Consider the following 11856-nt stretch of genomic DNA (forward strand, 5'->3'; position numbering starts at 1 on the left):
GCCATTGAGAGCGGATTTTCTTTTTTACTATATTTGTTCAGATTTAATTTGTTCAGGTTTTAGGGAAAGTTGTTTTGAATTGTTTAGTGTCCTATTACTGAAATCTCAAACCCTATTTTTTATTATAAAATGCATGTGTTCATCATTAGGTTGTATACATTAAATAGGTACAGCTTTGTGTGTGTAAATCATACCTCAGTAGTGGTTTGAAAAAGAAAAAAATGTGTTTAACTATTTGTAATGACTTCAAACTACAAAACACCTACATTTCCATCAACAGTATATTGTATATGTTGGGGTATATTCATACATTGGAATATCATGCAGTAGTGAGAATGTTCAAGCTACAACTACATGCAAAAACATAAATGAATCTCTGAAATATGTTGAAAAAAGAGGCCAGACAACAAAGGGGCACACATTATTCTATTCAATTTATTTGAAGTTCAAAAACAATCATTAACTAATCTGTTGTCTAAAAAGTTAAGGTAGCAGTTATTCTTGCAAAGATATTTTCCAAATAGACAACAATTCATACTCTATCAGTAGTTGGCCAAAGTAAAAATTAGAGAGATCTTTGGACATGTATGTATGGCTAGAAAGGTTTATATAGATGCTGAGCTGCAAAATATATTTAACTGTAATAGACATCAATTGATACTGCAGCCTAGCATCTTATCACCATTCTTCTGGTAATAGTGCCACAGTTTTCCTCTTGGGAACAACATAAGCCTGACTTTTCAGAGTATGGAATTACTGTTACAATGATTAGTTTAGGAATAAGCATTCAACCTAGTCAGAGCCAATGAGACTCAAACTGCTATGCATGAGGCAGTTTCTGTTGGAGGAGAGTGAACCTGAAAGGATATGAGGATTAAGCTGCTGTATTCATCTTACTATCATCAATAGACTGAGAATGAAGGCACCCCAAAGAAGAGAATGGAGCCAGGCTATGCAAAAAGAGGGAGACTGTCCCAGTGACACATTTTGTACATGTAGGTGGTCATGGCCACTGACTGACTTTTGAATATTCATCTCACTTTAAAAGGTTAGTCTAAGCTAGTCATGGTGATGCCATTCTTCCTGCAAGTGATTGATTTGGCACTGGGCATGTGATCTAATCCTGGTCAATTAAGCATCATAGTATGTCTGCTGGAAGACTTCTGAAAAAAAAATCTTTACTCTTAAGAAAGAGAAGCAGGAAATAATGTTACCTTTTCTTTTTTAGGATGATGCTATATCTTTATATGACCTTTGGAATATCTGTAATCATCTTGAGGGCAATACTTATGTAATGAAGATGGAAGAAGAGAGAATATGAATACTCTGTGCACTTTGATCTTATCGTTTAGCTGCTGATCATACCATCCCTGGAGTCCTACTTCTGACTCCAAGTTATGAGGTAACAAATTTCTTTATAGTTAAAGCAATTTGAGTCTGGGTTTTCTGTTACTTGCAGTTGAAGGCATCTTAAATGGCTTAGCGTTCCCAGACTTAAATGATATAGTATCCCTAGACAATACCGTTATACTTTTAAGTTATATGAAACAATACATTCTCAGGCACTCATTCATACAACCAGCTCCCATATCAGGAAATGGGACCTTACTTCCAGACTTAAAAAATCCAGTATTCAGTTGCAGATAAGGAATAAGGAGCTATCTAAAAAACAAGCATGAGGTAAAGAGGCATCATTCTAATTTGCACTATAAGAAAAAATATACCAGGACTAGCAAATAACTCCCTAAATAAATGCTGTCAACAAAGTGATGAGCCTCTTATATTTTCCTCATTGGAAGAGGTAGGCTTCCAGACTCCAGTCTCTCCAACTCACATCTATTTTCCATATACTTTAGGTTTCTTTGTCTTAAGGAGGTGATCCTGATATTCAATCTTATGAGAATAAAAAATAACATTCTAATCACTTATTTTTTAAATGTCATGCATTAATATTAGTTAAGACCATCTTTCACAATTACCAAAAATTAATATGGTTTACTGCAATCTTTATGACAATGAAAAGATCTATAATGAATGAAATAGACCTTTCTCTATCTCATTTCCTTTTTCTCCTTGCCACCTCTCAGGATGTCCCAGTGTTCTCACGTTCCACCATCAATCACACTTAACCAATGTTAAATCCCTGGTATGTATTCTTCCAAAGCATTTTCTGTGTTATTACAACAATATATAAATATAAATGTAAATATAGGAATTTGGAAGTCCTTCTCACTTTTTAACGTAAGTGGGATGATACTCTTTACATTTGTGTGCAATGACACATCTATATATATTTCTAAAACATCTTCTTTATAATTGTATAATATTTCAAATGATACATAAACACAATGTATTCAAAAGTTCTGGTATTGATAGACATTCAAGATTTTCCCCCAGCTATTTTTGCTATTTCAAACAATGCTGTGATAACAAGTGAATGCAATCCAATTGTGACATTTCCCATTCCATCTATTTTGAGGGTTGATGGTGCCTATTTTGCTGACGAGGTAGGTATCTTTGTCTTTTCTCAATGTTGCCATATTCTTCCTTCTTAACGTTACCCGTGCTGATGTAAAAGAACCTTTCCAGATAAAGAAGAGTCTCTTTTATTTAAGAATATATATGTGCTTTGTCTGGCCTTCCCCCAGTATTCATAAATTTTTAGCAATCTTCCAAGAAGTTATTGAATCAAAAAGAAAATTTTAAAAAATTAACAACAGAGAACTTGAGAAATGATAGCAATGAGGACACAACATATTAAAATGTGCCAGTTACAGCCAGCACTCTATTCAAAGACAAATGTATAGTAATGACTATTTCCCTTAAAAATTAGCTAGAAATTATCATTATAGATAGCCATGGAAACTTAAAGGAAATAACTAAAATATGCAAAGACTGATGAAGTGAAAAAACAGAAAATTAGTAGACTATATAGCAAAACCTATGTCTAAGTTTTGTGAAAAAATAAAACAATAGGAAAGAAAACTGGCAATACAGGAAAAAGGACCAACAAATGCAAAGGGGATTTATAATAGGTTATTTGAAAATATAAAATTGTCATGCAATAATTCACTTATGAAACAAGTATTTATAGAGTGTCTCCTATGTTCCAGACCCTTTCCTAGCACTACAGTACTAGAATGAATTAGATAGACAAGATTCCTGCATTCAAAGTTTATATTCTAGTGGAGTAAGACAGAAAATAAAGAAACAATCTAAAAGACAAGTTCACATAGTGATAAGTACTGCAGAGCAAGAAAAACCAAGGTTGTGGGGTAGAAGGAGAGAATCTCTGAACAGGTGATATTTGAGTTAAGACCTGAATATGAGAACCAACCAGTTACGAAAAGTTATGAAAAGCTCTGGGAGTAAGAAATAACTCTAGCATAAAGACTTTGAAGTGGAAACAAGCTTCTTGCCTTTGAGAATAGAAAAATGTTAGTATGGCTGTAACATATAGTGAAAACGGAGACCATATTTGAATCAGAAAAGAGTGAGATCAGATAGAGCACTGCTTCTTCATTCTTATTTCATTATTGTCCCCTCCCCACTAGATGACTTTATAAGGATTTTTTTCTTTTTCCTAATTGTCCCCTCATGAAATTTGAATACCAATGATGCACTGTATGATCTAGTCAATAAATGCATGTATATCTGTACTTTATACATAATCAACCTGTATGCAGGATGAAGTATGAATAAAATTTGAAGGTAGTAGTTAAATTAAAAATTAGAAAGCTAGCAATATCTAACTTACCTGTATAACTGTATTTGCTAAGTGACTTTTAATGGAATTTATTTACTTACATAAATTATAATGAGTCAAATTATGTATGCAAATTGGCAATTTATGTAAATACATAATAGTAATGTAATCACATTTAAAAAATTATTCACAACATTTTTCTAGCAAAGGTGAAACAATGGAAAACATTAATTTCTTCAAAGTTATTTTTGTGAATTTAACTTTTCACTTTTCCTTCATATGACAAAATCAGTTGTAACTAGCAGCTAGATATTCATACATTATCATTTTTTCTTTTTAGTACTTGACATAAATAATGATGGGTTAAATAACTTCTGTAAAGTTAAATATTAACTATTTTTATTTAATTTTCAAAGCCCAAGTCACACACAAGACACCGAGGATCAAACATAGTCAGTCAGTGGCAGGTACACAAAGGCCACTTCTTGACATATGACATATGACTTCAAGAATGAGCAATAGATTGAAAAGTCCTACAATCAAAGTCATCTATTTGCTATGATTTTGTAGTGCTGGTCTTGCATACATTTCATGTATCTTCCATGAGCTCAATGGCAATGCTTCTGTAATATCCAAGAAAACAAGAGTGATGAAGTTCTAAAGTATAAGATTTTATCAAATACAGTTGAGCTTTGGAGGACACAAATCATTGTAAAACTTCATATCATTCCCCCTCTCACACCAACAATCGTATTTCCCCCTTTTGGGGGCAGTATCATCCTGTTTGAGAATGCATGATCTAGTGCATGCAGAATAAGGCATGAAGATTGTTTTGTATATCATCTGCAATAAGAAGCCTTTGGAGCATTCTAAGCAGGAGGGTGGCATAATCTGGTTTACATTTTTAAAAGATAGTTCGGGCTATTGTATGGAGAGTTGAAAGGCAGGTGAGAAGATTTTAGTTTCCAACAGTCAAATTTATCGAACTTAAGGCCTTATCTTCTTTTTAAAATCCTTTAGTTACTGAGACAGCACCCCTCTCCTTCCATGTTGCCAAAGCATCGGGTTATGTGCTTACTACTGTTGTTTGCAGTTCTCTCTTAATTGTTGATCCCTGTGGACTTCCCTCACACTATTAAAAGCTCAGCTACACATTTAAAAGGAGGTCTGTCATATTTTATTCAACATTTTAAAGTTTAGTGATTTTTAGTGAAAGAGTTTTCATGTGCCCACTGTTTAGTGTCTTTTAAACTAGTGGCTTTACTTAGCCACTCCTGTGGTCAATCAGTGGTATAGTTTACTTCCTTCAAGACAGAGGCAAGAAGATTTTAGGGGAGTCAGTGGAATCATGCTCTCACTTTGTGAGGCCCCTCTTTAATATGTGCTATTACTTATTTAAACAAGCGAGCTCAGCAGCTCATAGTTTATCTCAGATGCCTCCAAAATTGATTTTTAAAGGACATTAAAGCCACACTGAAAATATCTAACCTCTAACTACAATACATTGCAAATTATTCTTAGGTATATTGTACAACATATTAACTGCATAAAATTAAAAAATTCCATTTTGTTTCTATGAAGTACTGTGTATAGCATTTGCCAAATAGCACCCTAATTCCCCTGGCTGCATGTCTCTCAAAGACTTTTCTAATTGGTGAGTGTGAGAGGAGTTGGACATGTGAAAAACCGTTTATCTCTTGGGTCTATTTCTTTTGGACAGAATAGGCACTCTAATTCATTCTCAAACACAGGATAAGCTTTATGGCCACACCAGAGATGTCCATAGTTATCCAGTTATGCTTGTTTTTGGGTGAAATATTAGGAAGTCCTTGAAGCCCCCTATCTAGCCATGTCCTCCAGTTCAGCTTTTATTAAATACAAAGGGGATATTTTGACTTCCAGTTGTGTCATTATGGTGCTGTTCTCTCAAATGGTTACAAACTTGCAAAGAGTAAAGAAGACTTTTCATTCTTAGTCCTCTGAGCCATTAACTGTAACATAACTGTAAAGTTATCTTGAGATGTGGTACAATTTCAATCTGAAAGAGAAAGCAAAAATGTTACAGATATGCTTGAACCAATCATTACTTACCAAAAATAAATATAGGAAATGAGTTATTAGGGAATGTACTGTAATCTCTGAGAGGAAAGAAAAACTTTTGAATTCCACAGTGTCAACTTCTATGTCCAGTAGTGACCTAAGGAAAAGAGTTGGAGGATTCTGACCATATCTCTTTAACTGTGATGAGTGCACAGACCAAGACTGATTAATTGTGTGAGTGTGATCCCATCACTGATCATTAATATGAAACTCTCTTACATTTTAACTCATGTATCCTCAGGACCAATAATATCACATGGGCTTGGGGAACGGGAAATGGGACGTGATATACGTAATGAATTTTGAACAAATCTACTGAAGTATAAACATCTGTCCTTTATCCAAACAGAATACAGGTTTAAGCTCTGTCTGAATACTAAGAACTTTTGAACAGCCGTACATTAAATTTTTCACTAACGGTTTTAAATCAGTGACAAACTCCCTTTGGGGTACCTGTTGGCCCATTGCCAAAATAACATATCAGTGGTTTCCGATATAATGGCTATGAGAGTTATCCAGAGCGGGGAGGCCAATAACAACCATTTATCAGTGAATTTCTGGGTCAGTTTCTCATTTTCTAGAGATCACTTCATTAGTATTCTATGCCCAATCTAGGCATTGAGTATAGAGCCCAACTCTGTCATCTATGGTTTTCACTGGGAATTGTTTTCTCTTAAGAAAATCTTCAAAAGAAGACCAGAAAACGTGGTGTAGTCCTTGACTCATATTTATCTTCCACTGCACAGCGTTATCAAATAGGAAAACATGCAGGGTGTACCTGAAAACAGCCGGATCCAACTAATTTTCACCACGTCTACTACCACCAGGATGGGAAATCCACCATTATCTGTTACTTACATAATTGGAAGAGCCTACTAATTATTCTCCCTTTATTCATCACATACGAATAAAAACTATTCTCCAAGTTGTCAGAGTGATCCTGTAAAACTAAGACAAACCTTGTCTCCCCTCCACTATTAATACATGGATGGCTTTCCATCACATACAGTGTAAAAGCCAAATTGCATTTTGAAACCTACAGGGCTATAAGCTGTCTGCCTCTCCCTCATCCCCATTACCTCTCTGAAACCACCTTTTGCTTTTCTCTGCCTTGTTCACTCAGCTCCAGTCATGATGACATCCTCCTTGCTCCTCAAACATGCCAGGCCTAAACCTGTCTTGGGGCCTCAGCACGTGCTGTCCCTCCATCTGGAATGCTCCTCCCCAGACAGCTACAGGGTCAGTTCTCCCATTGCCTTCAGGGGAGACTCAAAAGCCAAGTTCTCAGTGAGGCCTTCCCTGGACACCTTGTCTATCTAGTTTCAGCTTCCCTCCTGAAATTTTCTATCCCAATTCCTTGCTTTATGTTTTTCTGTTTAACACTAGACACTATGAAAATACATTATAATTGCTTATTTATTTTGGCTACTGTCTGTCCCCCACACTAAAATGAAACCTCCATGAGGGTAAGAATTGTAGTTTGCTTCTTTCATTCATGATTACATCATCAGTATCTGTGCCTAGAAGAGTGCCTGGCAGAGAGCCCACCTGAAGTAAGTATTTGTGAGGTAAAGATAAAACAAGTAAATTAAAAAGCAAATGGGATCAAAGCAAGTCAAAGGGGCAGTTTTTCCAGGGTGTGGCCCCAGTTACAAGTGCAAACGCTTCCAGGGAATGACTTTGCCTTTTATTAGAGTGAAGCAGGCCAGCTGGGGGTGTGGCCAACTGGAGAGGGTATTCGGAGTCTAAACTGGACTGAGACCTACCTAAGGCCCAGCTGCATGTATCCTTTTTGGAATGAGGGCCCTAATCCTCACGTTTTTGTTTTTGTTGTTGTTGTCATTCTGTTTCAATTTCAGGAGATACCAGAGACATAAATTTTCATCGTGTGAAATCTCTCAAATGTCTAAAGTACCTAATTAAAAATTGAAAACAATAAAAACACAAAGATGAAAAAAACCTGGCAGCTGTCTGAGACTGGTTCCTGGGCACCTTGCTGGATTTTGTTGGACGAAATTGTGTGATGTACACAAGAAAATTAATCCTTGCTACGGTGAGGTAGGCTTGCCTTGTGTAATTCTTGAGGCAGTCAGCCTCAGGCCATGTTGGGTGGAGAGAATAAACTCTATTTACCACCTTCTTTCAACTCCTGGCAGCTCCTTGCATCTCCCACTATGCATGGAGTTACGGTAACCTGGGCAGCAGGGAGTCACCAGCACTCTTTCTTGGGGTCAGAGGTATAATTTAGTGAACGGTGTGGTTGCAGAAAGCAGTGAGAGGGTTTTCAGATGGGCTACAGGAGAAAGACTTGGGAAAGGCAAGGAGGAGAGGAAGAGAAAGACACAGATCTATCTTTGCATCAGACACCATAGTTCTGAGGGACTTTTTGTGGGTTGCTGCTCCCTCTCCCCACCAGCCTTGACCCTTTTTTGTGACATTATACAGCTGAATGAGTTAGTTATACCAAGTCACAACTCCCAGCCCAACTGCCCCATGGCATCTGCCTCACCTGGAAACAAAGAGCTGACCAGAATTCCATCACAGGTCTCTGTGAGCTGGGGTAGGCAAGACTGGCCAACAGGTGCCTGTGAGGGGTCTGCAGACACCAGCTTTGTGGGGAAGGTCTAACCAGAATGTGGATTCTTGGGACAGCAGGTCTCTGTTAGCGGATCGTTGGTCGGAGCCACCTATGGTTTCAGGAAGCTGCTGAAAGAAGCATGGACAGGCAAGTACTCCCCATACCCTCGAGAGAAACACTAGGCTCAGTCCTCTGATGCCCCTCATCTCTAGATAGAAAACAAACATTCCAGCAGAAGGAATAGGAGTGATGAGACTGCTGTACCTGAGTTCAGTAAGATTTCATTTTTTCTGGATAAAGGACTTTCCAAATGCAAGATGGCACATCTCTTAAGTTCTGAGAGCCCCACTAACCCATCCTCTACCAAGATTGTTTATCTAGCGCAGGACAAATGTGAGGAGGCAGCCCACAGCCCAGCACATGTGGGGCACCATGTTAGCGTGTTTAGGCTGAGCATTGGGTTTCTGCTGGACAAGTGTGTCATTAACTCCCTGAAACAGGAAAAGCCTTATGGGCATAAACTTGGCTCCTGATTAACTTGACTGAGTCATTCCTGTCAACATGCTCTTCTAGTGAACCTCCAATGCATCCGGCGTCTTTGACAGTTGCCACTTCCTTTGTGCATAGAGCCAGGAAGAGCAATGTGGACACTACCAGAAGTCCAACATTTTCCTGGGCCTTCCGATCTCTCATGGGCCCCATACCCCACAACTCTTTTCCTGTATTCTCACTCCCTCTGTCAGTCTTTCTTCTTTGAATTCCTCCTTCCTCAGTGGCCCTCTTCTAATCCCTCCAACACCCTAACCCACATAGCCTCTTCTTTTGTGTATCCTTTAGCCTCTCCCCAGATCCCTGTCAGGTTGATCCTTCTCCACCTTACTCTGGACCCTCTTCTAAGCTTCTTTGTGTTCCTCTCTACTCAGTTTATTCTATTTTCCTCTAAGCCCCAAGATCTCGCTCTCCCTCTGTTAGTCTTCCTTCTGAGTTGGATGTTTCCTTCTCATAGGTCATCCCCTCGCCCAAGGAGCCCCTCCCTTTCTGGCCCTTTTCCACCTCTTCCTAAGCAGTCACCTCCTCCTCTCTCCCCAAGACAGCCAATCTCTTGTTCCTTCCCCTGCCCCCTCCAGACCAGACCAGCTAAATCCAGTGCCATTTTTAAATGACTGATTATGATTCTAGCTGAACTTTATTCACAGCCGAAATTGACAGCTGTTCGTTCCTTCCATGCCCCATCTACCAAACACACCCGAACTTTTCAACAAGACAAAGGGCTCACACACAGCATGTCATGTATACACAAATTTGTATTTTTTAGAGCAAAACAACAGTTAATGCTGGCAAAGATGTTTAGTTATCAGGGATTCCATAAGCTTTCAGTACACTGAAAGGCAACATTTTTTGCATGTCTACAAATTATACATTTGTTTCCACACATGTGCCAAATTTTACCCTAACAGTTAGGACTTTTTCACCAAATCGTAGACATAGATACGGAAATCATCGTCAAACCTGATGAAATACACAGAGGGTTTGGCTTCCACTTGGCGAATGACCATGCCGATCCTTTTGGAGCCATCTTCTTTGGTATATTCCACATGCTTACCTATTAGGCCATCTACAACTCCTCCTGGCTCCCTCTCTGTTGGAGGAGACTCACTGGGTTCTGGCATGATGCGGAGGTCACCTTCCTTATAATCATCTAGAAGCTGGTACATGTACAAGACAGGATCTTTCTCATAGGTAATATAAAACCAGGCTTTCATGATAGGTGCTTGAGCTAAGACCATCCCCCTCCATTCATCCTTAGAACCATGCTCTCCCTCAAACATGTGTTCCACTGCTTTGCCAATTATGGTGTTTGCAAGGTTGGCATCACTAATGTGAGATGATGCCACCCTGTCAGAAAGAATTTTAAGAGACAAAACCCTTTCATCTCTGTGAAGTTCCAGTCCATAGACACAGTCAATTCCATCATATTTCACCAGATAAAGAGAGGGATTTATAGGCACCTGATCCAGAACGGTTCCTTTCCACTGCGTGATGGGCTCATCTCCTTCCTTCCATCCATGAGAAATTCTGCAGCCCACGATGTTCCTGCGGGGCTGGGATGAAGGTCTGCCTCTCTGCTTCTTTTGGGAGACTTTTTTCTTTGTCATGTTTGCAGACCCAGTGGCCCGTCCTGCAGCTGCCCTGGTTTGTTGCCCTTCGGCTTCCTGTGCGTTGGGGGTCTTCATGCCTGCTGGGGGAGGAGAGAGGATAGAGAGACATACCCAGTATGCCACAAGGCAAACTTTTCCCTATAGCCATGTCTGGATGTAGTCTGCGCTAGTGCCTAAGTTTCCCCTAGGAGCCTGGAAGCAATGCTGGAAATCCTGGCTGCATGCCCGCAGTGCTCTCCCTCTTAAGTTCCTTTGGGCTGTGGGGAAGGGCTGGAGTGGTGCAGTAGAGCTTTCTGGGGTTAGGAACTCTGCAGAAGTGGCTGGGCCACCTCCTCCTAGCTCAGAGCCCACTGCCCTCCCTTTACCCTTTACTGCCATTAGCATCCACTCCCAATCCCCTGCAAAGCGGCCTTGACCAGCACCCACTACCCTCCTGCCCTGAGTGCCCCTGCTGCTGTCTGTAACCCCCACTGCCTATCCTAACCACTTCCCTGTTACCTACCTCCCTTGCTTCCTGGCGCTCACCTTCAAATCCTTGTCTGGCTCCTATTCCTACCCCCTTTCCCTGTCGTCCACCTCACTCCCCCACCCCACCCTTGCCTGGTGCCCACCTCCACCCCATGTCTCCTGCTGGATTCCTTCCCATCCCCCTCTCCATTCTGGCGCCCACCAATGGCCTTGCCCTGCCTGGCGTCCACCGCCGGGGATCGCGGGCCTCACGTGCCCAAATCGGATACCTCGCTGCTGCCTCTGCTGTGAGCCTGTGGCGAAGGAGGTTCGACAGGCGACTCGCTGAGTGAGTGCTTGCAAGAGCGGGGAGGGTAGGATCCATAGATGAGGAGCGTGTGTAGGAGCCCGGCGAGACAGGCATAGAGCACTGCAGCGGTGTCCCCAGCGCTTCGCTCGCTGGCCGTCTACCTCCCTGTTGGTGGCGGCCACCCCTCAGCCACGTTGGGCTGCCACCAGTCCCTGATGCAGTGGCTGTAGTCTCTGCCCTTTTTCTGCACAAGACTACAGTGTTAGTTTCCTCTTAGTAGTGATGTCTTCCATTCTAATCACAGAGCAGGTCTGCCTTTCTTTTCTTGGGGCCCCTTCTGGGCTCCTCCTTCCCTTTCCACAATTCACAACAGTGGAACCTGTAGGTGGCCTTTTCTCTCTTCCTGTCTCTGCTGGCTGGATCCTTCAAGCTCTCTAGCCCCTCACCTCAGCTCTCTTGCTCTCTCTGTTTTCCATCTTTCAGACATTTCTCACATTCTTTGGAAACATACAAATTAACATAGAAATACCATGTGTATACATTTATGGAGACATGA

At 40.5% G+C, this 11856-nt stretch overlaps 1 protein-coding gene across 1 annotated transcript; it reads right to left on the reverse strand.

The window, feature by feature from the left end:
* Nucleotides 1-9692: 9692 nt before the first annotated feature.
* On the reverse strand, nucleotides 9693-11277 carry LOC129529676 (spindlin-2-like). Its single transcript, XM_055375406.2, has 2 exons — nucleotides 11226-11277; nucleotides 9693-10620 (listed from the first exon to the last, which is right to left on the reverse strand). Exon 2 carries the CDS (start codon nucleotides 10616-10618, stop codon nucleotides 9842-9844), a length of 777 nt encoding a protein of 258 aa, XP_055231381.1. The 5' UTR covers nucleotides 10619-10620; nucleotides 11226-11277; the 3' UTR covers nucleotides 9693-9841.
* Nucleotides 11278-11856: the final 579 nt, after the last annotated feature.

The sequence above is a fragment of the Gorilla gorilla genome, chromosome X, assembly GCF_029281585.2.
Source record: "Gorilla gorilla gorilla isolate KB3781 chromosome X, NHGRI_mGorGor1-v2.1_pri, whole genome shotgun sequence".
Taxonomy (NCBI): domain Eukaryota; kingdom Metazoa; phylum Chordata; class Mammalia; order Primates; family Hominidae; genus Gorilla; species Gorilla gorilla.